The sequence below is a fragment of the Hyperolius riggenbachi genome, chromosome 3 (assembly GCF_040937935.1).
Source record: "Hyperolius riggenbachi isolate aHypRig1 chromosome 3, aHypRig1.pri, whole genome shotgun sequence".
Taxonomy (NCBI): Eukaryota; Metazoa; Chordata; class Amphibia; order Anura; family Hyperoliidae; genus Hyperolius; species Hyperolius riggenbachi.
In genome coordinates this window covers 181,852,807-181,878,985 of record NC_090648.1, presented here as the reverse complement: position 1 = coordinate 181,878,985, position 26,179 = coordinate 181,852,807, and the positions used below count along the sequence as shown (strand labels likewise).

General features: G+C 43.1%; 1 protein-coding gene across 1 annotated transcript in view; it reads left to right on the top strand.

Moving 5' to 3' along the window:
- LOC137561243 (CDC42 small effector protein 2-B) overlaps positions 1-5,391 on the top strand; it is a 30,220-nt gene extending 24,829 nt beyond the window's left edge. The window contains exons 4-5 of the mRNA XM_068272505.1: positions 1,975-2,051; positions 5,209-5,391. Of these exons, the coding sequence (XP_068128606.1) occupies positions 1,975-2,046 (72 nt within the window). The 3' untranslated portion in view covers positions 2,047-2,051; positions 5,209-5,391. The remainder of the gene's footprint in view (positions 1-1,974; positions 2,052-5,208) is intronic.
- The last annotated feature ends 20,788 nt before the right edge of the window (positions 5,392-26,179 follow it).

Sequence of the window (26,179 nt, the reverse complement as noted above, 5' to 3'; positions counted from 1 at the left end):
CAAAATATTCATGACCTTAGCAGTAGTGTAGGTCTGCCGGTGAAGTTTGAACTCAGCCATAGTGTTTCCCCCCAAAATACATGTAATCTGACAGCATTTCACCAAAAAATCCATGCAATATGGCAGCGGTTCCCGCAAAATACAGATATGGCAGTCGTTCCCCCAAAATAGACCTAATCTGGCAGCAGCCCTACCCCCCCCCCCCCCCCCCCCCCATGCACATAATTTGGCTGTGGTTCCCCAAAATATGCGTAATCTGGCAGCGGATCACCCAAAATACATGTAATCTGGAAGCAGCGGTTCCCCCAACATACACAATCTGGCAGCGGTTCCCCAAAAATACATTTAATCTGGCATGGCTACAGTTTTTATAGCCATGATAAATGACAGATGTGTGTGCATTGCAGATGCATGGTGTGCTGCATTGGATCCAGTGTGAATAGAGCCATGTAAAGCAATGAAGATTGGGTGAGGGGTTACTTTAAGGGTCACTCCTGTTCCCTGGTCTACGAACCTTGTTCGCAGCGTCCCAAACTTCTACACTGTCCAGCGTACACTGCTGCACGCATATACACGTATAGTGTGAACGAAGCATGGGTGTACAGCATATGTGGTGAGGGGAGCGTTGGGTGCCTTTGCTGATGTGTATAGCGGATGGGTTCAGGCACACTAAGTATATATTTGTAATAAGTTATGAAAAAGAATGGTTTGTACTGGTGGATCAAAGCTTAAGTCACTTTGTGAGTTCAAAAGATAGAACCATGTATGGCCATCTGGAGTCTGAAGCGAGGAATAAAAAAGATGGAAGGCTCCGGATCCTATAGAGCCATACCATTCCTCGCCTGGTCCACTCGTTCCACTGCTGGCTCCCCCGTTATCAAGCGCCGACGGGTCGGAGTCTGCGCTCTGCCGCTGCAGTACTCTTCAGAAGTCTCCAGGACCCAAGTGGTCCTGAAGACAGGCAGCTCCGTACTGCGCATGTACGAGCACTCTATTGCACAGTATGGAGCTGCCCATCTTTGGGAGTGAGATTTGAACGGCGGTGGAATGAGTTCACCGGGAGAGGAGAGGGAAGGTTCTATAGGACCCAGAGCCTTCCTTATCCTTGGGTAAGGATCTGTTTTTCTTTGGTTTGTTTGGATTTTTTTTTATTTCTAGCTTCAGGCTCACTTTAAGAATGAGCATTTTGTGAGACGTCTGAGGATGTACATTTATCCTATAAAGCACTCCCGTGAGCCTCTGCCTAGTCCATTATTCTCACTTGAATAGAAAATTTTATGCTGGATTTACCTCACTGGAGCCTATAGGCGCAGATGTCCTGGCACCTTAGACTTCTCCCTCCATTAACCTACAAACCCTCACCAAACTGCACCACAAGTGTGCTGGCTGTCACTTCTCCCTTACCTCCCATGCCTGTCATAGGTAGCTACAGGTGCTCCTTAGTATTAGGTAGCCAGAAGTACCCTCAATATTAAGTAGCTAGAGGTGCTCCTGACTGAAGGGAGATCTCGTCAGTGGAATGCCTAGAGCAGGGTGAGTGACCTCTCATTTGCACTCTTGGCAGAACTTTGCATAGGGAAGGAGGGAGGGTGGCACTGATTGGAAGGGAGTGAGCCGCCTTTCCATCATCAGGCACCTGTAGGCACGTGCCTACAGTGCCTTATGGTAAATCCGGCCCTGTGCTGGGAAATATATTCACCAGGTGAGGCACAGCTCACAGTTAAAAAGAACAAACCTATTTTTCGGCATATAAAATTCACTTTTTCTCCCCCCAAAAATGAGAAAAAGTCTCTGCATCTTTCATGCCGCATAATGGGAGTCCCTGATTTACAAACGCTCACTGATAGGAACCATCGGGGACTTCTGCATGTGTTCTCCCTATGTGTCCTCCGCTCCAATATTCCCCCCCCCACACCACCACCACGTTGAATAATTGGATTAAGTTCTCATTCCCTTTTTGCTTTTTTTTTCCAGGGTGGATCTTTCCAGGATCAAATGAAGTCAAAGGGAGGTTATGGCCCTGGTATCTCAGAAGTAGCCCTTTAGCACTTGTGAGTTATTGAATAAATTCTGCTTAGCTGTGGATGAGATAAATAGTAATAAAAAAAATTGTGAATTGTCAGGTTTTTATGCATGGGATGGGGAGTACTGACAGGACTGGAGTAACTAGAAGGATGGACTGGAAGGAGGTACTGACAATAAGACTGGAGTGATTGACTGACAGAGCAGGCTGGAGGAAGATGCTAATGGGGGACTGTAGTGACTGGCAGGATGAACTGGAAGGGTACTGACAGTCAGACTGGACTGTGACAGGCGACAGGTTGGCAATGACTGACAAGTGAAAGTACTGAGATGTACCGGCAGGCTGAGACTGTAACAGAGACAGGGTTGAATAACTTGGAACACACTGCAGCTGCTCAGACGTAACCACACTGGACGCTGTTTGGCCAGGGTTTAAAAAAAAAACAAACCTGTACTTCACCCCAGTTCTGTGGCTCCACCCACAGTATGCATAGAAGACCATGCTTGTCATGGCTAAACTTTGTGATCCAGCTGTGGGCCTGTCCTCTTTAGCAATGTCTGCCACCTGGAGGGTGAGTGTAACAAAAGGAATTCATTTAGTGATTAAAATGTTGAATATTGTACCGCAGGAAATAGTTATGACAAATACTATACTTTCATTTAACACACACACAATTTTTTTTTTTGCGATAGGGGTTGAAATTAATAGGTCCATGTCTTTTTGTCAACCTAGATAACTATGTAAGCGTGCTTACAAAGTATAATTATCTAAAAAATCTACCATTAGACCCCAACCCTACATACATGACCCTATAGGTCAATTTACATTCATGGACAATTCCTTCACTGGCCACGATCACTACTTCTCAGTGCAATTGACTGAACTTGGCTGATCCAGGGTCCACATCATTCACGTTATGCATTCAGTCACATGAGATTTTCGGTTATTACTTTCCTTAAAGAGGAACTGTTGCGAAAATCTTAAAATTTAAAACTCATACAAATACATTTCTTCCTGAGTAAAATAAGCCATAAATTATTTTTCTCCTATGTTCCTGTCACTTACAGTAGGTAGTAGAAATCTGACATTACCGACAGATTTTGGACTTCTTATTTGTATGTGTTTTTTAAATTTTTGCGACAGTTCCTCTTTAAGCAAGCTGTTGTTAAAATGTTGACTTTGCTGGCTTTAACATGTTTTGGTAAATGGGGCCACCAGATGCTCAAATGTTTATAACCTCAGATTATATTCATTTTGAGAAAATACATTTTTGCAACTGATATAAGCAGTCCTCGAGTTTACAAATACCCAACATATAAACAATCTGATCAATCCAGGCCCAGGTTGCAGCAGAGGGGGACAGCGGCGTCACAGTGTAGACACAGTGCGGCGAAGGTTACACAGATGGGCATACTGAAAGCACAGGGGGACACAGTGGAAGCATTGAGGAGGCACTGGAGGCGAAGGGGGGGGGGGGGGGGGGGGGTACAGTGGACAGAGGTGGAACAGTGTTACAACTTACAAGCAGATTCAGGTTAAGAAAGAACGCACAGCCCCTTTTGTTTGTGAATGGTGGGCTACCTGTAGAGCAGTGTCCTGCAAACAGGACACAATTCTTCAAAAGTACAAAGTGCTGTTATTGTGTTGTCTCCATTGAAGAAATTTCCTTTCAGCCCATGTTGTTCAACATCTGGATGGGAAGTTAGTGGAAACCTTAGCAAGAACACAGCAATTTAAAGAGGATGTCTGGACAATACAGTTGTTATATATGATATATATATATATATATATATATATATATATATATATATATATATATATATATATATATATATATATATATATATATATATATATATATATATATATATATATATATATATATATATATATATATATATATATATATAGTATATTACACATATACACACACACACACACACACACACACACACACACACACACACACACACACACTTACCATAAGGCACTGTAGGCACGTTTCTACAGGCACCTGGTGATGGAAAGGCAGCTCACTCCCTTCCCCAATTAACTCACCCTGCTCTCAGCATTCCACTGACAAGATCTCCCTAGAGATCACCTCTATCTAATTAATAGTTGGGGGCACTTCTAGCTACTTAATACTGAGGGTACCTCTGCCTAGCTAATACTAAGGGGCACCAGTAGCTTCCTATGATGGGCAAGTTAGGGAGGAGTAACAGCTGGGCCACACTTGCGGTTCGGCAGGTTTGTAGGCTCATGGAGGGCAGAGTCTAGGGTGCCAGGAAATCTGTGCCTATATGCTCCTGTGAGGTAAATGCTGGCCTGTGTGTAATTAAAAAATAAATTATATAATTACACACAGGCCAGGATTTACCGCACAGATGTCCTGGCACCCTAGACTCCGCCAGATAGGTAGATTGATATATAGAGAGAGCTAGAGAGAAAGAGAGATTATATAATATTATATATTATATTTTTTTTAATATTCTGAAGTAGCAATATCCCCACCATAACTGGTCACAATTCTTTTCCTTCCTTATGTAACCGTGAAAAGCTTAAAAGCCCAGCTAAGGTCTCACCACTAGCCCATAACTATTAGAACTTACAACAGCATGTTTTTGCAGATAAAGGCTAGTGTGACCTAGATTACAGGCCACATTCCTACTTCGACTCCCGCCAGATCTGCGCTCCCATAAGCTAACATTAGATGGTGTGTGCACTCCACTATCTTTAGAAACATGCTGTTGTAGGAGGGCAAGGACTTGTTCACACTGTGTGATACTGTGCAGTGTGACATACCACACATGGGTTGATGCATGGAGCAGCAATAAAATTCCCATGTGGAGGCAACACACAGTAATTTTATCCCAATGTAATCCCATTACAAGAAAAATTCAAAAAAGTGTTTGTTTGTTTTTTTATACTGTACGCATGCTTGCTGACAGTTTGTAGGACTGCAACTTGCAAGCAGTCCGCAAAAATGCATAAATGCAAATAATATAAAGTAACACTTTAAAAAATGTGCTGCTTTTGGAACAAAAATGGAGGGAAATTAAACGCCGGGAAGGTTAAGCAGCAGGACTGGCTTATGACTATTATGTAATGTTAGGAGTTTACTGCTAATAGTTAGGAATGCATTGTTTTCATTTCCTGGACTAAAGCCTTTGTTTTCCTCCGTTTAGAGCTTGTTTGACACAGGTGTTTTGTACAACAGTTTTTCACTGAAGATGAATAAATGTGGAAGTTTCATTACACTCCTTTGGGAAAAACACAGCGCTTCCTGCACGGAAATGTACAGTTGGAAATCTGAAGCATCTTGCACTCTCCAGTCCTCTTTGCTTTTAAATTATTGTGAGACCTCTAAATGTGCATGGCATGACACTTGTTCTAAAGCATGATGGGTATTCTTCTGTTTCACTGCCATGTTCTCATCAAGACTGCAGGTTTTTTTTTTTTTTTTTTTTCCTCCTTTCATTTTCGGGTATATCAGAAATGTGTCACTGCAAGGCGGGAACACTTTCATAATTCTGTGTTTCTTAACATGATTACAGCTGTAGTTGTGATGTAAAATTGTACTTGCTCTGTATGTGTCATTCTGCATTGGAGAACTTTCTGACACTCCTGTTGCAAATAAGCAAAGGTGTGCTGTCCATAGCAACTCACCTGATTCTAGTTGGCTTATTTTTCTAGTGACAGTTTGAATATGAGCCTCAGATTGGTTCTTATGGGTGATAATCTTTGCTTTCCATTTTGACACTTAAAGTGAACTCGTGGTGATAGTGATATGGAGGATGCCATACTTATTTCCTTTTTTAAAGGGACCCTGAGCAGTACCCTAAATTTAAAAAATGATCTTACCTGGGGCTTCCTCCAGCCCACCGTAGGCCGTGAGGTCCCCCGGCGTTGTCCTGGCTCCTCTATGTCCCACTGGCGGTTACCGGTGGCACCTGGGTCGGGTGTCGAACTGACTCTTCCTGGATCCTGACGTTTCACGTCCTCATGGCAGCCGACGTGACAGTCTTGCGCATGCGCAGTTTTCTAACTCTAAACCGCACTTGTGCAGGACTGTCACACCAGCCGGCGCGATGAAGCGAAATGTCAGGATCCATGAAGAGTGTCGGGTGTCGCCAGTAACTGGAGCCGCCGGCGGGACACGGAGAGGAGCCAGGATGCCGGGGGACCTCGCTGCCTATGGTGGGCTGGAGGAAGCCTCAGGTAAGTGAATTTTTTTTTTAATTTGGGGTACTGCTCAGGGTCCCTTTAAACAATACACGTTACCTGGAAAGCCCTGGTTATCTGTTAGGCTGCAGTAGTGTCTGGATTACTCCAGAAACAAACTAATCTTGTTAGTCCTAAAAATATTGTCAGAAACACCTGATCTGCTGCATGCTTGTTCAGGATCTATGGCTAAAAGCATTAGAGGCAGAGGATCAGCAGGGTAGCTAGGTAACTGGCATTGCTTAAAAGGGAATAAGTGTGGCAGCCTCCATATACATCTCACCTTGGGGTCACTTTAAATGTATTGGACCTTTTTGTGCATTCCCAAATGAGTGAGAATGTGCAGTTCTCTTTTATGCTTTAAGCAGTAGCGAGAGGACATAATGAGATGAAAGAATGGTTTTCTTTTATTGATGACCTGTGTTTTCCATGATGGAGATGTCTTTGCACCAGATTGGGGTTGTGCAATCCCCAAATTATTCACACTTGTTTGTAAGGCTCCCTGCCCTGAATTTTTATTTTAATCACAGTTGTATTTTTCTATAATGTGAAGTACTTTTGGCCACTAATCACGCTACATTTTCACATGTAGTCATATTATATTTTTCTTACAGGAATGTGATGACGACTTCATAGTCCTATATTTAGTCTAGTAAGCGGATTTCTCTTATATCTTTATTATGTGAAATAAAAGGTTTATTGTGTCTGTCACATGAATGGTTTCATCCAACCAGAAAAACCCTTACGATGGAACATTACTTGATGCTTTTTGTGTTTGACAAAATGAGAAGGGGTTAATTGATCATTAAAGCGGAGCCGAGATGAAAAACTAACTACAACAAGTAACTTGTCTATATATGTTATCTAAAGTTTAGATAGTTTACACAGCATATCTAGCTGCAAACAGCTTCAACAGTGTATTTATTCCTGTGATACAATGAGGGCAGCCGTGTTCTGTTTGTCACATTGTCACTGGCTGAGGGCTGGAGATGCTATCAGCTTGCCTGTGTGTAAATTCAGTCCAATCTCCTCTTCCCTCCTCCCCTCTGCCTCTGAAATCTCTGGCTAGTAACACCTCTCCCTCCTCCTGCCCAGACTGAGCTCCCATAAGCCCTTGCTACTGTCTGAAAATGCCAAGGCACTGTGAAAAGTTGTGGGAGAGGCTTGTTTAGTTTATAGGAATGTAGAGTATTAAAACAAAACAAAAAAAGGATTTGGCTTGAGAAATTCCCTATAAACTATATGAAAGGAACACAATTATGCAATGAATAAAAGTTTGTCTCGGATCCACTTTAAAGCACACCTGACGTGAGAGAGATATGGAGGCATATTTATTTTCTTTTATACAATACCAGTTGCCTGGCAGTCCTGCTGAGCATTTAGGCATCAGTGTGAATCACACTTCTGAAACAATCATGTGGATAATCCAGTCAGACCTCAGTCATAAACATCTGATCTGCATACCTGTTCAGGTCTATGAGCTAAAAGGATTAGAGGCAGACGATCACCAGTTTGCTTTGTTTAAAAGGAAATAAATATGTCCGCCTCCATGGTCTCATCTCATTGTGTGTGGTACTGCAGTAGTGATCACATCAGGTTTTTTTTTTTTTGTTTTTTTCTTTCTTTCCATCCTGGAGGCCGAGTTCGGATTAGCAAATCAGTTTCTAGCAGTGATCCATTTAAGCAGTAGCTGTTATTCAGTGGTTTAACACCAGTTTCTATGCTCTGCTTGATGCCAGTTACCACATTAGTGGAATTTTACGCTCATTCCTCCTCACTTTTTTTTACTTTGTGACTTTCACTAGAATAGGAAGTGAGCCAGGAGAATCTTCAACAGATACACCCTTTACTATTTTTATAGCGGTCTGTGTGACTATTGGAGATTATTCCTTCCCTACCTGGTTTCCCAGGAGAAGAGCTCTCACTATGTTGGACTCAAATGACTTTTGATTTTTGGGTTTTTGTTTTTCTACCTTTTTTTTTTTTTTTTTTTTTTTTTTTCCTCTCTAGTCAAACCTAAAAAAGTGTTATTTCAAATATATCTTTGCATTCATTGAATTTTGTTCTTGATATGTACACTGTGTGTGCATTCATTGAAAGGAGTTTGCAATGACTTTGAAAGCAATGTACCTACTTGTGGCAAATAAAAATTATTTTATTCATACAAGTTGACGTTCTGTTACTTACATTGTAAAAAGAAAAAAAAATTGCCCTTGGGCATATCTGTAGGGCTCGCATGTTTCTTAATATATACTTTGGATAGTAAGTCTTTTCTCTTCCGTGTCCCCGCTCGCCGCGTGTGCGCCACATTCGATTCCCCGCTCGTCCCCGCCGGCGCCACTTATCTTCCGCTCGATTCCCTGCCATTGTCCCCTCGCGGGGAGCGAGCAGGGAATCGGCGAAAGCAAGATCCGTCCTGTCGGATCTTATCAATTGTGTCGCATCAGCAGCTCGATTGATAAGGAGGATCGGAGCCGCACCTACGCGTGTAGATGCGGCTTAACACACATGTAGCTCGCAACCTTTCAGACATTCTATCTTTCCTGTAGATTTCCTGACTGATATTCATTTGGTAAGGACAGTACATCACACTTGTCTGTGGCAAAAACCATGAATTCTCTACCATATGCATTTCAGTGTGTTTCTCTGCAATTGTGGTTTGAGTTGCATTTACGTATGTGTTTGCGTCTTGCATACGCTATGCAGGAATTCGCTTAAAGGGGAACTGAAGAGAGAGGTATATGGAGGCTGTCATGTGTATTTCCTTTTAATCAATACCAGTTGCCTGGCAGCCCTGCTGGTCTATTTCTCTGCAGTAGTATCTGATTAAAACCAGAAACAAGCATGCAGCTAGTCTTGTCAGATCAGACTTATAAGTCTGAACCACTGAAACACCTGATCTGCTGCATGCTTGTTCAGGGGCTATGGCTAATAGTATTAGAGGCAGATGATCAGCAGGGCTGCCAGGCAACTGGTATTGTCTAAAAGGAAATAAACATGACAGCCTCCATATACCTCTCTCTTCAGTTCCCCTTTAAGGTGTGCTGGAAAATCCGTGGCCCATAGCACGGACAGGAAATGCATACGATCCAAACAAGTGTGCTCCCAGCCTAAAGATTCCTGCTCCTGTCACATTCTATTGATCAGTTCTTTGTACTTCACCGCTGTGACATATGTTTAGTTTGAGGTTTATACCCTTAACCAGTCACTTAACTGATAAATCAATATTTCATCCATCCTTTCCTCTGGTTGGCAGGGCAAATCATTTCATTGGATCTTTCATTAGACTGAGGGTAAATATTGACTTATATACTGATTCTGATTCAGACTTATATGTGCATCTTAAGGGCCGGTTCACACGGACGGCAGGCGGCGTTGGGGTGGCCAGGAAGTCGCGTCGTCCTGCGACGTCCCGTTCGGTGGCGGCGGTACAGAGATCGGCGTTTCTCGTCCCCGCAGGGGGACATATAGCCGCGCCGGCTAGCCGTCCCTGGACGTTGCATGCGGCTTCTAGGGACGGCCGAAACGATGCGTTAAATCGGGATCAGAACGCCGCGTTTATGCAATCGACGGTAACCGCGCAATGCTAAACGCTCCTATTCACTTGAATGGGAGAGTTTAGCCGATGGGTCCCGAACGCTTGACGGTAGACGCCGCCAAGCGTCCGTGTGAACCGGCCCTAAAGGAACACTGTTACAATAACTTTAAAATAGACATGTACACATACAAACAAACAAACAAATAAGATGCAAAATAGAGGAATGGTTTCTATGTAGCTAACTATTCAAATTCCCCCTCATTTGTGTCTAATCACTAGTTGTAATTTGATCACTCCCGTTACACATGACTGCCTATGGCAGATAAGCTCGTTTGAAAGCATAGGCTGTAAACAATATGTCTGCTTCCATGAATCAGGAAATATTAATTGCAGATTTATTTTAGGATTTGTATCTGCTGTAACACAGAAATGTTTTTTTCTTTAAAGGTTATTATGCTGTTGTCTCTTTTAGAGCAAAGAAGTTCTGAGTTCAGGTCCACTTTATTTCAAAAAGTTTTATTGGTTTTGGATATAAAATAACAGCTCAACAGTGTAATATCAAAGTGCATTTTACAATCAACAGCTTATTGCAAATTTATATGCATCATAAGTAAGGTACAACAAAATCTGCAAAGGCAGATTATATTACATGTGGAAACATCTTGGATGTCAGCAGCTCGAAGGCGTCAATTACTGACATCCCAAGTCAACATCAAACTAGTATAAAAAGTACTAGGGAAGGAGAAACCACCACGCAGTGTCGGCGGTTTAATGATCTTGACAGTTCATACCATATAGGTTTCTGTGTAGACCAGGGGTCGCAGGAGCACTGATTAATGTGATCACAGACCAATCCATGGGCTACACTATAAATTTAGTCACCATTATGTGAGTAGCTTTTTGTTATAAATTGCCTCATTCTGATGGGACAGAAGCCATCAGGGAAGAGGTAAGAGAGAAAAGAGAAGAAAAAGTAGTGGGAAAGAGAGTAGGGGTAGGGGGAAGTAAAAGGAAGATAGTGCCGAGCTGCTACAGACCCTATTGTAGTGATGGAGTCGGAAGATATAGAAGTGCCTAAGTGAGATCATTTAAGTTATATTACTCTATACTGCCGTGAGGGACACAGGAAGCCAGTGGGAATAATATATAAAGTACGGTTCCCAAACTTTTTCGAACTGAGGGAGGGTGTCATTTATCATGGCTTTCATTCTGTCAAAACAGAGGGCATGACTAAGATTGGATTTGAAAATTTGCAGAGGGAGTGCGGGGGTTCTCCAAGATCGGGCAATTACACGCTTAGCAGCCAGACAAATGTGCGTTAGTAGTTTATATTGTGAATTAGATATGCCTAGGGGTTTTATACCTAGCAAAGCTACTTCAGGGAGTTTAGGAATTTGTGATCTGACTGCGGAATATATAACTTGGTATACCCTACCCCAGAATCTACGCACTTTTGGGCATGACCACCATGTGTGGAGGAAGGTGCCCTTTTGACCACAAGCTCTGAAGCACAGACCCTTGTGACTAGAATTAAATTTTTCAATTCGGTCTGGTGTCAGGTACCATCTCAGTAGTACCTTATATTGTGTCTCTACCAGCGCTGAGCTAATCGAGACTGTTGGGGCATTCTTCCACATATACTGTAGATCCTCAGTTTCCAGTGTGGTACTGAGATCTCTTTCCCATCTAGTGATGTATTGTGGTTTAAGAAGATTAGAAGGGGAAATTGTGTTTTTATAGAGCATAGATATAAGGCCCGGGGCGCCAGGGCTTGTGGCACAGATGTGTTCGAACCAAGTCCTGGTAAGTACGGATTTATGGGTTCCGATATATTTCCTGACGAAGTGGGATATTTGTAAGTAACGAAATAGCTCTGTGTCAGGGATTTGTTTGTGTTCCTTTAAGGATGCGAACGATTTAAGTGAATTGTCCGTCACTAAGCTATATATTGTAGTTAGTCCTTTGTGTTGCCACCATTTAAAGGCGGAGGGGTTATGTAGACCTGGGGAAAACTCAGGGTGTCCCAAGAATGATGTGAGAGGCAAGTGTGGGGATTGGAGCCTATCCTTAAGTCTGACCTGATTCCAGATCTTCAAGGAGTGTACCATAAGTGGGTTTTTAATGGGTTTGCACTGTGCTGCAGAAAGCCATAGGAGATTGCAAAGGGATGTGGGGGAACAGATTGAACGTTCGATATCACGCCAGATGGGGGGGGCGTTCTTCCTCTTGCCACAGTGTAAGTTGTGCGATTTGTGCCGCTTTATAATATGCCGCCACATTAGGAACACCCAAGCCACCATCTGTAGTGAGACGATATAGCGTAGTTCTAGAGATACGGGGTCCTGAATTCTTCCAGATGGAGTATAAGAGAGATTGTACTTTTTTAAGGTAGGAGGAGGAAACCGGAACCGGCAATACTCTAAAAGCATATAGGAACTTGGGCAAGATTGTCATCTTAATCGCCGCTATCCGACCCAGCCACGAAATCACATATCGCTTCCAGCACTCTAATAATTTGGAAACTTCCGCATAAAGAGCTGGATAGTTGGCATTAAACATTGAATCATATGAATTTGTTAGATAAACACCCAGATATTTTAATTTTTGTGTTTCCCATTTGAACTCGTAAGTTCTTTGCAAATCAAGGACAGTTGCTGTGGGGAGATTAATATTTAGTGCTTTGGATTTAAGATTGTTTATTTTTAAACCAGACATATCTTCAAAGGTCATAAGTGTATCTGCAAGATTGGATAAGGAGATTTGAGAGTTTGATAGGGTGAGGATTACGTCGTCCGCATACATACACAATTTATGTTGCTGCCCCGCTATATCTATCCCTTGTATGTCTTTGTGATTATTAATTAAGAGAGCCAGAGGCTCCATAATAAGGTCGAACAGTAAGGGAGATAGAGGGCATCCCTGCCGGGTGCCTCTACTGATAGGAAAGGTTGTGGATTTGTGCCCACTGTACTTGATAAACGCACCAGGGGAACAGTATAGAGCTCTGAGCCAAGTGGTAAAGTTATGCCCGAAGCCCCAAACTGATAGAAGGGTGAACAGATACTCCCACGACACTGTGTCGAATGCCTTTTGTATATCTAGCGAGAGAAGCATCATGGGAGTATCTGTGTCGCCCGCTCTTGATACTATATGAAGGAGTCTCCTAATATTATCACTTGCTTGACGGCGTGGTACAAAACCCACTTGATCCCTTCCGATTAGGTCCTCTATGCCCCTGCTAAGCCTCGTGGCTAATATTTTTGCCAGTATTTTAATATCGTTGTTTAATAAGGATATAGGTCTGAAGTTAGACCAGAGAGTGTGGTCAGTGTCTGGTTTTGGGATCATGCTTATGCATGCAAGCAGGGATTCGGCGCCTGGTTTAACCCCTTGTAGTATTTTATTAAATGCATTTGTTAGCGGCAAAGCTAGGATACTTGAAAATTTTTTATAGTAAAGTGCGGGAAAGCCGTCTGGGCCTGGGGTTTTATTAATTTTGAAAGAGTTGATAGCCTGCATGACTTCTTCTGTTGTAATAGGTTGTTCTAGCGTAAGCTTAAAGGATTCGTCGATAGGGGAATAGTTTTAAGTATATTATTCAAAAGCACTTGGTTGACATTTGTGGATGGTTGATATAGTTTAGCTAATCCTCGATGAAAAATATCGACTATTTTTTCCGGGTTACTCGTGTAGGTGCTGTTTCCTAGGCTCAATTTGAGTGCCTTAAAGAGAATCTGTATTGTTAAAATCGCACAAAAGTAAACATACCAGTGCGTTAGGGGACATCTCCTATTACCCTCTGTCACAATTTCGCCGCTCCTCGCCGCATTAAAAGTGGTTAAAAACAGTTTTAAAAAGTTTGTTTATAAACAAACAAAATGGCCACCAAAACAGGAAGTAGATTGATGTACAGTATGTCCACACATAGAAAATACATCCATACACAAGCAGGCTGTATACAGCCTTCCTTTTGAATCTCAAGAGATCGTGTGTGTTTCTTTCCCCCTGCAGCTATCTTCCACTGAAGTGTCAGGCTGTTTCTTCCTGCGGAGTGCAGACAGCTCTGCCTGTATGTAATTCCTCAGTATGTGAAAGCCCAGCCAGCTCAGAGGAGGATTTATCCAGCTTGTAAAAGATAATAGAACAGAGAGAAGCTGCACTAATCTAAATATCACACAGGCAGTGTGCAGAGAGGGGCCTGGATGGGGGAGTTCATAGCAGAACCACAACACTGAAGAACTTGGCAGCCTTCCAGACACAGGCCTGACAAGTCTGACAAGAGAGAGATAAGTTGATTTATTACAGAGATGGTGATAGTAGAACGTGCTGCAGTAAGCCAGAACACATTAGAATAGCTTTTGGAACTTGTAGGATGATAAAAAACAGGATGCAATTTTTGTTACGGAGTCTCTTTAAAGTGAGGGTCTGCTCGTTTAAGTCGACGGGCAAACATTGATGTGGGTTTATTGCAACCAACTGATAGCCTATATTTTCTCCATCTCAAGTGCTTCTCAGCTCTATCAGAGAGACAGAGGTTCAAAGCTTCTTCAGCTTTAAACCAGGCTTGTCTGCTAGAGGCTGAGGGGTTAGCATTGTAATTATCAAGGGTTTCAACATATGTCTTCTCTAGTAATGTTTGTTCTTGCGCTCTTCTCTTTTTCCTGTTTGATGCGATAGCTATGAGGTGTCCACGTAGGACCGCCTTATGGGCCTCCCAAATAATGTATTCTGATACTTCATTGTTGCTTGGGTTGAGATGAAAGTAATCTTTAATATGGGACTCTACGGAGTTCAGGTCCACTTTAAGGGGAAAGATATCTAAATAATAATTTTAGTATCTTTTGCAGACTCTTCCTTCCCTTGTAATATCAGTGAAACCATCCATTGAACTTGATAGGAGATATAGTAGAAAGGTCTGCCTGCACTAATCAAATATTTTGATTCAAGGTGGTAAAAAGACAAATTTAGCATTTCTGGCATCAAATTCAGCTCTTACATGGATGGAAGATTCATGTATGTAACTTGTGCATGCTAGAATGTATTGGGCAGCATAGTGGATAGCACTCTTGCTGTACATTTCAGATTCCCCTGTTTGAATCTGGGCCAGGACACTATCTGCACTGAGTTTGCATGTTTGTCCTGTTTTAGTGGGTTTACTCCTACATTCCAAAATCATACAATTAAGTTTGGCTTCCCCCAGAGATTAGCTTTAGACTGATAGACCTGTGACTATGTTTGGTATTAGATTGTGAGCATCTATTAGAAAAAGTGGCTATATACTCAGTAAAGTGATGTGTATGTTTCGTGCCACTTACTAGGTAAAGCAACCAATTCACAACATACATAAGCATGGAGATTAAAGTAAACCAGAGATCTAAAAAACACAAAGACTTGATACTTACCTGGGACTTCCTCCTGCCTCATAAACATGTGAGTTCCTCGCCTTCCTCCTGCAGTCTGCTGTTCAGCTGCAATCAGCCTCAGTAATTGCTTCAGTTGCGTCAGTCTGCGTCTGCGCAGGAGGTATGGGCATGTGCAGAAGACGCAGACTGGTCAGGCTGTGGTAGTTCAATGACAATTAAGTGACCAAACACACACTGATTCTGCACTGATGTGTTATACAGGGGCCAGTAGTGGATACTAGATGCCAGTAGTGGTGTGAAGGATTATTGGGTTATGGTTGGTGCACTACTAGGACCAGCAGACCTATCTCCAATAGATAACTTGTGCACTGGCCGCAGAAGAGAAAAACAATAGCAAGAAAAACAATGCATCAGCCCTAAGAAGGGCTTAGCTGTTCAGGACAATGTGGTAGCAGCAATAATGTACACTGAGGACACAGAACACAAGCCTACCTAACTCTCCCCCTGTCACAACACACTGTCCCTCGTCTGCCTAGCAGAGAAGCCAAACACAGACTGCAAAATGGTTTCTGTGCTGGCTTTTTGATAGGTGGGGGGACGGTCCAGGTGCAAAGGAATAGCTGATTGTAGTGATGGGTCGTTCGCGTACCAGTCGGCTCTCAGTTTTAAAAGAGCCGATGCCTCAGCCGCCCCACACGACTCTGATTTGCTCTGTAATAAAGGGTGCTGAGGCATGTTGGGAGATGTAGTCCTCCTATTGCAGCTTGTAGGAGTGTATGGGGTGGAGCAGAGCAGTAGCAGGAGGGATTGCCCCAGTCAGAGAAGAAGTCTGGAGTTGTCATGGAGACGGGGGTGGGGCTTTTACTCCGATTCTGAGTGTTGTCTAGTGATATTTAATGAAGAGCCGATTCAGAGCCGTAAGAGCCGGCTCTTTAATGGGAGCTGATTCAGAAGAGCCGAATCTCTGAGAAGAGCCAGAATTCCCATCACTAGCTGATTGGCTGCCATGTGCCTGCTGACTGTGAGGTAAGGGGTCAAAGATTAGCTCAATAATGATGTATAAGGGGCGGGTCAAACGCAAACACCCAATTAATGGGCAAATAGTCGGGTCTATCTCTACTAACCAAGCAAGACAAATGTCCCCCCCCCCCCAAAAAAAAAAAAATACGCTCTCTATGGAGAAGTGTGGCCATGCGGGAAGACTATCAGTTGCAAGAACTACCATGGCATCAGCTCAGGGCATACATATGAACTGGCCAAAGGAAGACTTGGGGGCAGAATACAGCCGGTATATGCCTTATCCTGCTGCCGCACAAGTTCCCAGCAGCGTTAATTACTATTCACCCTCTAGGTCCACGTGGATAGTGGGGAATGATGTAATTTGGCTTCCAACTATTAGAGACAGGGACAATTAAATGCTGGGATACTCTACAGCACTGAGATGGGGATCACCATAGCGTCTACTATGGGCCTGTAGCCAACGGGGGTTCAAGGTGGGTGTTTAGGAGGTGCGGTCCCCACAAGGTGCAGAGTATTAGTAGCTGAAGCGTACAAGAAGTAACTCGCATCTAGCAATCTCCTAAGGTCCCCGTCACCATGATTACAGCGCCCTCTTTTTGTCACGTTTAGTGATAATAGAGGTAGAGGGAGTGCTATTCATATAAGATGGGGGTGGGTTATCTCTTCTGGCTATTTACTCTGGGAGGGGGGGGCCGTATGACTACCTATATTAGGGGCCCTCTGCATACCTATACTGGGGGCAGGGTCCTGGCTATTTATACTGGGGTAGGGGTCTCTTACCTATATTAGAGCCCTCTGATTACCTACACTGGGAATGGGGTCTTTCTGGTTACTTATACTGTGGGTGGCTTTATTGATACCTATACCGGGGGGGGGGGGGGTCATCACATCTACTAGGGCACTCTGACATACTGAGTGGTCCTTTTTTGTTTTGGTGTTTTGTTTTGTTTTGCTGGGGGGGGTGGAACAACAACATTTTGGAATGGGGCTCCATGACTTTTAGCTATGCTAGCAATGCCCCTTCAGTGCACAATAGAAATGCTGGAGTACGTTATGCACATTGTACATAGTAGTGCTCTAATTGTCATCGCTTTTTCAAGTATCCTGCCAGCTGTTGTGTTTTGTGAACTGTAGAACTATAGGTGCGTTTTTCGCAAATTATGTTTTTGTCGGCATGTGATATGGTGTTCTGTTCCTTGATGTATTCTGTGTTTCCTATCCTGTTTACTTGAACTCCGCATGTACCTAGCCCAATTCAGGGCACGACCCAGTCTTGTTTGGCAAAATAAAGTTTCTGATTGAGAAGGGGACACTTGTAAGTTGGGACACACAATGTAAAATGGGCATTAAAGTGACACTGAAGCAAAACAACAAACAACTTATGATGAATTTTATGTGTAGTACGGATAATTAACCACTTCAACCTTCAGTCGTTTTTCACCTTAGGCATCCGAGCAATTTTCACTTCCCATTCATTTGCCAATAACTTTATCACTAATTATCACAAATGAATTGATCTACTGTATTTTTTGGACTATAAGACGCACTTTTTCTCCCCCAAAAATGGGGGGGGGGGGGTGAAAGTCAGTGCGTCTTACAGTCCGAATACACGGTATCTCCACTCACCCCCCCCCCCCACAAGCTTACATGTTCAGGGTCCGCCAAATGCATTCTCATGGAGAAAGTAAGCGGCAGCTGCTCATAGTCTCCCCATTTACCTTTCCCAGCAGCGGACATCTGCACAACTGACATCTGCCAGTCCTTCCAGCTCCCGACCTCCTTCTGCTTGTTAACTAAGGTGCAGAGACCAGGCTGTCATTCAGCTGCCGCTGCTCTTTCATCTGCAGACTGATTGGGACAGGAAATGGGTGTGGCAGGAGATTGGGGCTGGAGATGGATGCCGTGGGTGTCCTGCCAGAGGGCTGTGGAGGTCAAGGTCGCTATCTGTAACAGCTCCTGCCCGCATCACATGTCCCGCTGGAAGATCAGACAGCTCGCACTGCATCATGTGTCCACCCGGGTAATGACTCCTACCTGCATCACGTGATCTGGGGACATGTGACCACCCGGGTAATGGCTTCTCCACATCGCGTGTCCGGCTGGAAGATCACCAGCTGGAAGATCTGGGGACAGCATGCGCCATGTGACCACCCGGGTTAACGGCCCCTCCACATCGCGTGTCCTGCTGGAAGATCTGGGGACTGCATGCACCACGTGACCACCTGGGTAACAGCTCCTGCACGCATCGCACGATTTGCCCGCTGGATGAGCTGGAGACATGCAAGTGACCACACAATAAAGCATGCTACTGGATAGGTGAGAGGGGCCTCTCAATCTGTAATTGTAGCAACTGTAGTGTAGGTGTCAGTATAGCTGTGAGTGTAGTTAGAATGGCTGGGTGTGCAGTGAGTGTAATTAGTAAAGCTGAATGTGCAGTGAGTGAGTGTAGTTAGAATAACTGGGCGTGCAGTGAATGAGGGTAGCTGGGAGGGCAGCAAGGTTTAGTGTAGCTGGGCAGTGTAGCTTAGATAGGGACAGGTTTTTTTTTTTTTTTTTGGGGGGGGGGGGGGGGTAAAGGTCCATAAGGCGCCCCTGCCCTATAGACGTACCAGGTTTATTATTTTTTCCCCAACTTTTGCCCTCTAAACCTAGGTGCGTCTTATAATCCGAAGCGTCTTATAGTCCGAAAAATGCCATATATCTTATTTTTTCCGCCACCAACTAGGCTTTCTTCTGGGTGGTACATTTTGCTAAGAATTATTTTTCTTCTAAATGCATTTTAACAGGAATGGTAAGAAAAAATGCATTATTTCTCAGTTTTCAGCCATTATAGCTTTAAAATAATACATACTACCATAATTAAAACCCACATTTTATTTGCCCATTTGTCCCGGTTATTACACCATTTAAATTATGTCCCTATCACAATGTATGGCGCCAATATTTTATTTGAAAATAAAGGTGCATTTTTTTTCAGTTTTGCGTTCATCACTGTTTACAAGCTTAGAATTTAAAAAAATGTTAGTAATATACCCTCTTGACATGCATAAAAAAAAAATTTCAGACCCTTAAGTAACTATTTAATTTTTTTTAATTCTAATTTATTTTTTTAGGTTTTTTTTTTTAATTTTTTTTCTTGGGTGTAGGAGGTAAACAGTTATTTTAAAATGTAATGTATTGTTTGTGTGCAAAAATGTATGTGCTTGTAGTTTTACTATTTGGCCACAAGATGGCCACAGTCATTTTTTAAAAAAATTCAATTCTGTAAGCGAGCACTCTCGCTTACATGAAGTATAAAGAGGACATATTGTGTGTGTGTTTTTTTTTTTTTTTGTGTGTTCCCTTTCATTGATCTCTGGGCTAACGAATGGCAGCTCGGGAGCGCACAGGCGGAATTGGACGCTGCAGCAGTCTTTTGGGCGTAGGAGAAACGTCCAAACGGTGAAAATGGTTAACAGAACATAAGTAGCAAAGAAAAGACTCTCATATTTTTATTTTCAGTTAGGCCTGGAACCTACTAGAAAGCTCAAAACTCTATCGCTATCGATTTGTGATAGCATTTTGCAAGAGATTTTGGGAGAGATTTTCCCTGCTCCTATACAATTCATTAGAATGGAAACTCTCCCAAAATGCTGCATGTTCTGTGATTGCGATTTCCTTAATTGCTATCGCTCTAGTGCAGGCTTTCTCAACCAAGGTTCCCTGGAACCCCAGGGTTTCTTGAGGACTCTGCAGGGGTTCCTTGGCATTTTACCCCATCGTTGGGGAAGTATAATAGAGCACACTATAACAAGTGGTACTGTAACAAGAAGCACTAAATTGGGAGGTCAGGAGACAGTATAATGAGTGGCAGTGTAATAGAAGATAGTGAAATTAGCAGCCTAACCTATTTAAAGTGAATGTTTACCGTTTAAAAAAAGAAAAAGTCAGATACACACCTAAGGAGAGGGAAGGCTCGGTCCTAATGAGCCTTCCCTCTCCTCTCCCGGTGCCCTGTCCCGCGCAGGATCCCCCGTAGCCATATTCGACCAGTTCGGTCAAATACTGCCACTTCCGCATGCCGAAGGGAGCTTTCGGGAGCACTCGGGCTCCCGATGACGCGGCCGCTCCATACTAAGCATGCGTGAGCGCCCTCTATGATGCGCTCGCGCGTACGTAGTATGGAGCGGCCCGTCTTCGGAAGCCCAAGTGCTCCCGAAGACCTCCGAAGTCCCTGCGGCGGCGGCGGACGCGAATGGAGGAGCCAGCGCAGCACCGAGGGCACCGGGAGAGGAGAGGGAAGGCTCATTAGGACCGAGCCTTCCCTCTCCTTAGGTGAGTATCTGACTTTTCCTTTTTTTAAACGGTACCCATTGGCTTTAAAGACCATGCCTCCTGAAAAATAAATGTAGGGGTTCCTCGAGACCAAAAAATTGTTTGCAGGAGTTCCTTGAGATCCAAAAGTTATTTACAGGGTTCCTCCAAGGTAAAAAGGTTGAGAGAGGTTGCTCTAGTGGAATCAGTCCCATTAATTTACGTTGGCAGAGCGTTTTGGGAAATCGCTAGCGATTGAAAGCGTTCCCTAAATGTTCAACGCTCGAGCTAATGATCCTTTGAACTTCCTGGCAGAGAAACCTTAAACAAGAAACCGTGAGAGACAGGTTAACATAAATGCTTCAAAAAAAGAGCATTGCTCTCTGACTAAATTAGTTTAAGAGCTCAGAGAAGCTCTTTTGCATATACAACTGAAGTTTCTTAACTTTTCCTGTACTGGAAACAATATCTGTGCTACTGATGTTCTATTACTAAGCTGTACTATGCATGCAAATCATTATCTCATAAGTTTATTTTCACTTCAGATTCCCTTTAACCACTTGGAGAAACTGAAGCAGTATATCTAGTATACATTGTATTAGGAAAATATTTTAAACGTTACAATAACCGGGACAAATGGGCAAATACAATGTGACATTTATCCACAGTACCATGTTTTATTTTAGAACTATAATGGCCAAAACTGAGAAAATATGCATTTTTCCCCTTTTTTCGTATTATTCCCATTAAAATGCATTTTGAATAAAATAATTCCTAGCATAATGTACCACCCAAAGAAAGCCTAATTGGTGGCGAAAAAAACCAAGACATAGATCATTTTGTTGTGATTAGTAGAGATTGTTATTGGCAAAAGAAAGGGAGGAGAGCTGACAAGTGAAAATTGCTCTGGTTCTAAAGGGGGAAAAACCTTCAGTAGTCAAATGGTTAAGATGCTAGGGACAAACTATGTGGGCCACTAGAAGGCTGGGTTATCTTTTTTTTTTTTTGGGGGGGGGGGGAAGCACTGGAAAGACCCCACAGGAACGCATTGTAAATACACTGCCAAACATTCTTGCCCCAACACACACAGACATTCTTTTCCCACAATGTACACACACAGTGACTGGCTACAGCTACTGCTCACCTTTCTCCCATCAGTAGCCATGACACTACATCCTGTTGTCTCCCTTTTCCAGGAAAGGTCAGCTTTCATGTGCAGGGGGATGAGGTGCTGAAAGAATTAATCTAGCTGAAGCTGAGACATCCACAGGGATGGCAGAAGAGACTGGCTGTGTGGGTTTACACACTAGCAAAATGAGATGCCTTGCAGGCTGCCTGCAGTTCTCGTTAGAAAGTATGCAAAACTGAATTTTACACAAAAGGTTGCAGTATTGCAACTTGTACACTAGAAGGTGCACTTAGCCTTTGCCTGGATAGTCTGTACTCAAAAATGGCCCTGGCTGCACATAACAAAGCTGCACATAACAAAATTGGGGAAGTGGAGAGAATAAAAGGGTGATGATGCTGAGCTAGGCAGCACTAACCCTGTAGTTTTATGAAAATGTGTTTAATAGAATTGTAAAATGTGCCTCTACTTTCCTTATGTAAATCAGACCTTATCAATTCGTCAATATATTGTGCACATATTCTAACAAGGTGTATTTTAGAGTTACATGTTAACGAAAATGTATATTGTGAATGCTGAGGCAAAGACACACTTGTTTCAAAAGCTAGGTAAGCTAGGTTTACTAAACTATAATGTGCATAACTAAACAGAGGTGTGTGTGTGTGTTGGGCATACAAACAGTACACAATACTTTTGTTTAAAAATGGCTGCATCTTTGGATCTTTTCTCCTTTGCTCTACTGCAAACAGACTTCTTCCTGTCTAGGTTAGTTCTTTTACCTCAGGGCAACACCCGCAAGCATATGACCTTACTTCCTATTGCTTCTAGGAGTTCTGTGCTAGGACCACATATTGTCACATGGCAATTCCTTTGTTAAAATATCTGCAAAGCATGTGCCAACTTACTGCAGCCTAGAAACACAAGCAGAAGCTAATATCACTAAAAATATAAGGCTTCCATTACACAAGTACCTATGTTTTCCCTACTATTCCTCCTGGAAATGTTTGAGTGTCCATGTGAAAGCTACCTTGCTTTGTTTTCAGCTGTTACTGTGATATGAGTGTTCACTCCAAACTGCGTATACACAGAGCCAGCATCCCCATGGATGTGTAGGACCCCTTCCTGAAATGAATTGGTCAGTGAACACAGTTAAGCTGTGGAGTGAGAAGAGGTGCAATACATTTTATTATTTTGCTTTGTGCACGGTTACAAACCAATGAGATGGAGAGAGAGTAGAATTATGTGTTTCCACTGTTATCCTTGTATCTGCAGGTTTTCTAAATTGAACAGCTGTAGAAAAACAAAAGTTGAAAGATACTGAAATAGATAGCGGAGATGCCGCCGCAGCGGTGAGCGGCATGGCGGCTGTCTCCGCGTCTCAGCCGGCAGCCTCCGCCGCGCAATTACATGGTGGAGTTTTGCCTGGTCCTTCAGTTGCACATAGACTGAGGGCTACGCGCGCATGCGCGCCAGGCGACAGGATCTTTTTGCGAATAGAAGGGGAGTCAGCTGATCGGCCGGTCAGCTGACTCCAGCAGTGCTCCTGATTGGCTGAGTGACTGGGGCGGTACTGTGGGGCGCTCTCAGTATATATATAGGACCTGCCTGTCAGTAGCTCCTCCTCTGCTGTTGCAAATGCTACGTGTTAGCACTCAGACCTTAGTCAGATCCCAAAGTGTGCTAGAACCAGCAGGAGCTGGGGATCCACACTTAGTCAGATTCTGTTGATAGCTAAAGTACTAATTGAATTGTATTATTTATGACCTTCTGCTAGCCTTGACTACTGTTCTGCCTTCTGATTCTGTGCTTCTGCCTATCTGATCCTGTTGCCGACTCAGCCTGAACACTACTCTGATTTAGCATTCTGTCTTTGTACCATGATTGTCAGTTTGTTGCCGAATCTGCTTGTCTGACTCTCCTGCCCTCACCAGTGAGCCTAGTCCCTGGTGAGGGATTCTCTGTACAGTCTTAATCAACTGATCCTCAGGTGACCAGTAGCTGCAGTACAGTCTTAATCACCTGCTCCTCAGGTGACCAGTAGCTGCAGTACAGTCTTGATCTCCTGCCCCTCAGGTGATCACCTGCTGCAGTGCAGTCTAAATCACCTGCTCCACGGGTGATCAGTACACATTGTATTACTGTTGCACCAAACACCTATCTTTACATCTGGTGGTCCTGTGTCTCGCTATATTCGCATTATTGGTGATTCTGCAGATCACTACATAATCAGGTATAGCATCTGTATTGGTGATACTGCAGATCACCAATAATCAGAAAATCTGTTCTTGCTGACACCAATCGTTACAGATACGTATTTATGACATTCAATTACAAAATTACTTGTATAGCAATAATGCACTGTGTAGATTCCTGTACTAAAGTGTAGTAACTAACATTGAAGATGAATGGCATAAATGTAAAATCTGTGAATATCATGTTATTTAAACTTCCTCATTCGCCACAACTCCACGAAACGCCACTATTTGGATCAGTTTTATCCATAGTCCTGCTTCCTCCATGGGGGTGAATTGGGATCTCTACCCTGAGACCGGTCTTTCGTCCACATTACCAACTCACTCTCTCTGCTGGCTGTGACTGCTATCTTCCTTCTCTACATAAAAAATAGGAGTGGTCGAGAAGATGCTAATAATCGAGTTGAAACAAACTTACTGTAATGTTTGTTATGCAATTTTTTTTTTTGCAGCTTGGATTTAGACCAATTAAATGCAGTAGATAATGATTCCGAGGCCATCTGTACTGGAGGCTAATCTGGCTACCTATTGTTAGGTCCATTAATATTTGGACAGAGAACTTTTTTTTTTTAATTTTGGTTCTGTACATTACCTCAATAAATTTTAAATGAAACAACGCAGATGCAGTTCAAGTGCAGACTTTCAGCTTTAATTCAGTGGAGCGAACAAAATAATTGCTTAAAAAATGCGAGGCAACTTAATTTTTTTCCCTTCATTTCAGGGGCTCAAAAGAAATTGGACAAATTAAATAACTGGAAATAAAGTTGCTGTTTGTTTGTGGTCCTTTCTCTCCAAAGTGAAAGTGAAATTTTATGCTCAATTGGGTTAAGACCAGGTGGCTGACTTGGCCATTCAATTTTCCACTTCTTTGCTCTAATAAACTCTTGGGTTGCTTTGGGTGTATGTTTTGGGTCATTGTTCAACTATATCATGAAATTAATGAATTTGACTGCATTTCGCAGGACTTCAGCAGACAGTATGTCTCTGAACACCTCAGAATTCGTTTGGATGCTTTTGTCCTGTGTCACATAATCAATAAACAGTAATGTCCTGGTGCAACTGGCAGCCATGCACACCCAGGCCATCACACTGACTCTACTATGTTCTACAGATGATGTGGTATACGTTGGTTAATTTAGCTATTCCACCCCTTTGTCATACTCTTATCTTGCCATCACTCTGGTAGAGGTTGATCTTAGTTTAATTTGTCGAAAGAATATTTTTCCAGAACTGTGCTAGCTTTTCAGATGTGCTTTAGCAAAGTCCAATCTAACCTTTCTATTCTTGAGGCAAATAAGTGGCTTACACCTTGCAGTGCACCCTCTGTATTTACCTTCATGCAGTCTTCTCTTGGTAGACTTGGATAGCAATATGCTTACACCCTGGAAAGTGTTGTTCACTTGGTTGGCTGTTGTGAATGGGTTTATCTTCAAGATAGAAATGATTATGCGATCATCCATCACTATTGTTATCAGTGGATGTCCAGGTTTTTTTGCGTTGCTGAGTTCACCAGTGCTTTTTTTTTTTTTCTCAGCATGTACCAAACTATAGATTTTGTCACTCAGAATATTGTAGCTATTTCCCAGATATGTTTTTTCTGTGTTTGCAGCTTAAGGTTGGGGTTTTTCACCTGCATGGAGAGCTCCTTTGACCACATATTGTCTGTTCACAGCAAAATCTGCAAGTACCACACCTCAAATCAACTCCAGGCCTTTTATCTGCTTAATTGATAATGACATAACAATGGACTTGCTCACACCTGCCCATGAAATCAATGTCAAGTCAATTGTCCAATTACTTTTGAGCCTCTGAAATGAATGGATTGTGTTAAAAATATGCTTTAGTTATTTACAAGTGTCAGTTTCCTAGCTAAGATACTTTCAAACCAAGGGATTCTGACAGGTCTTGTACAATCTATCTGGCATACCTGGGGAGTAAGGCCGGGCATACACGGCATAGATTATGCACCGGATCGAGCCGCTGGCTCGATGCCGGCGCCTCCCCGCTCGTCCTGCGCGGATTGATCCCCGCTCGTCCCCGCGGGCAGCTGCTAATCAGCCTCTCGTTTCTCCCATTGTTCTCCCCGCCAGTATCAAGTGCACTATCGATCCGGCGGGGTATCGGACAGGTTGGATCTTATCAATCGAGCCCTCAGGCTCAATTGATAAGCCTCCCTCCTGTCCGTGTATGCCCAGCATAATGCTGGGAATACACCATGCATTTTTGCAGCAGATAGATGGTTCGATAGATGATTTCCGACATGTCCTATCTCATGTTCTATCGTTTTTCCGCTCGATTTCTGATAGAATTGAATGGAAAAAGATATGAAAAACGAACGGAAGA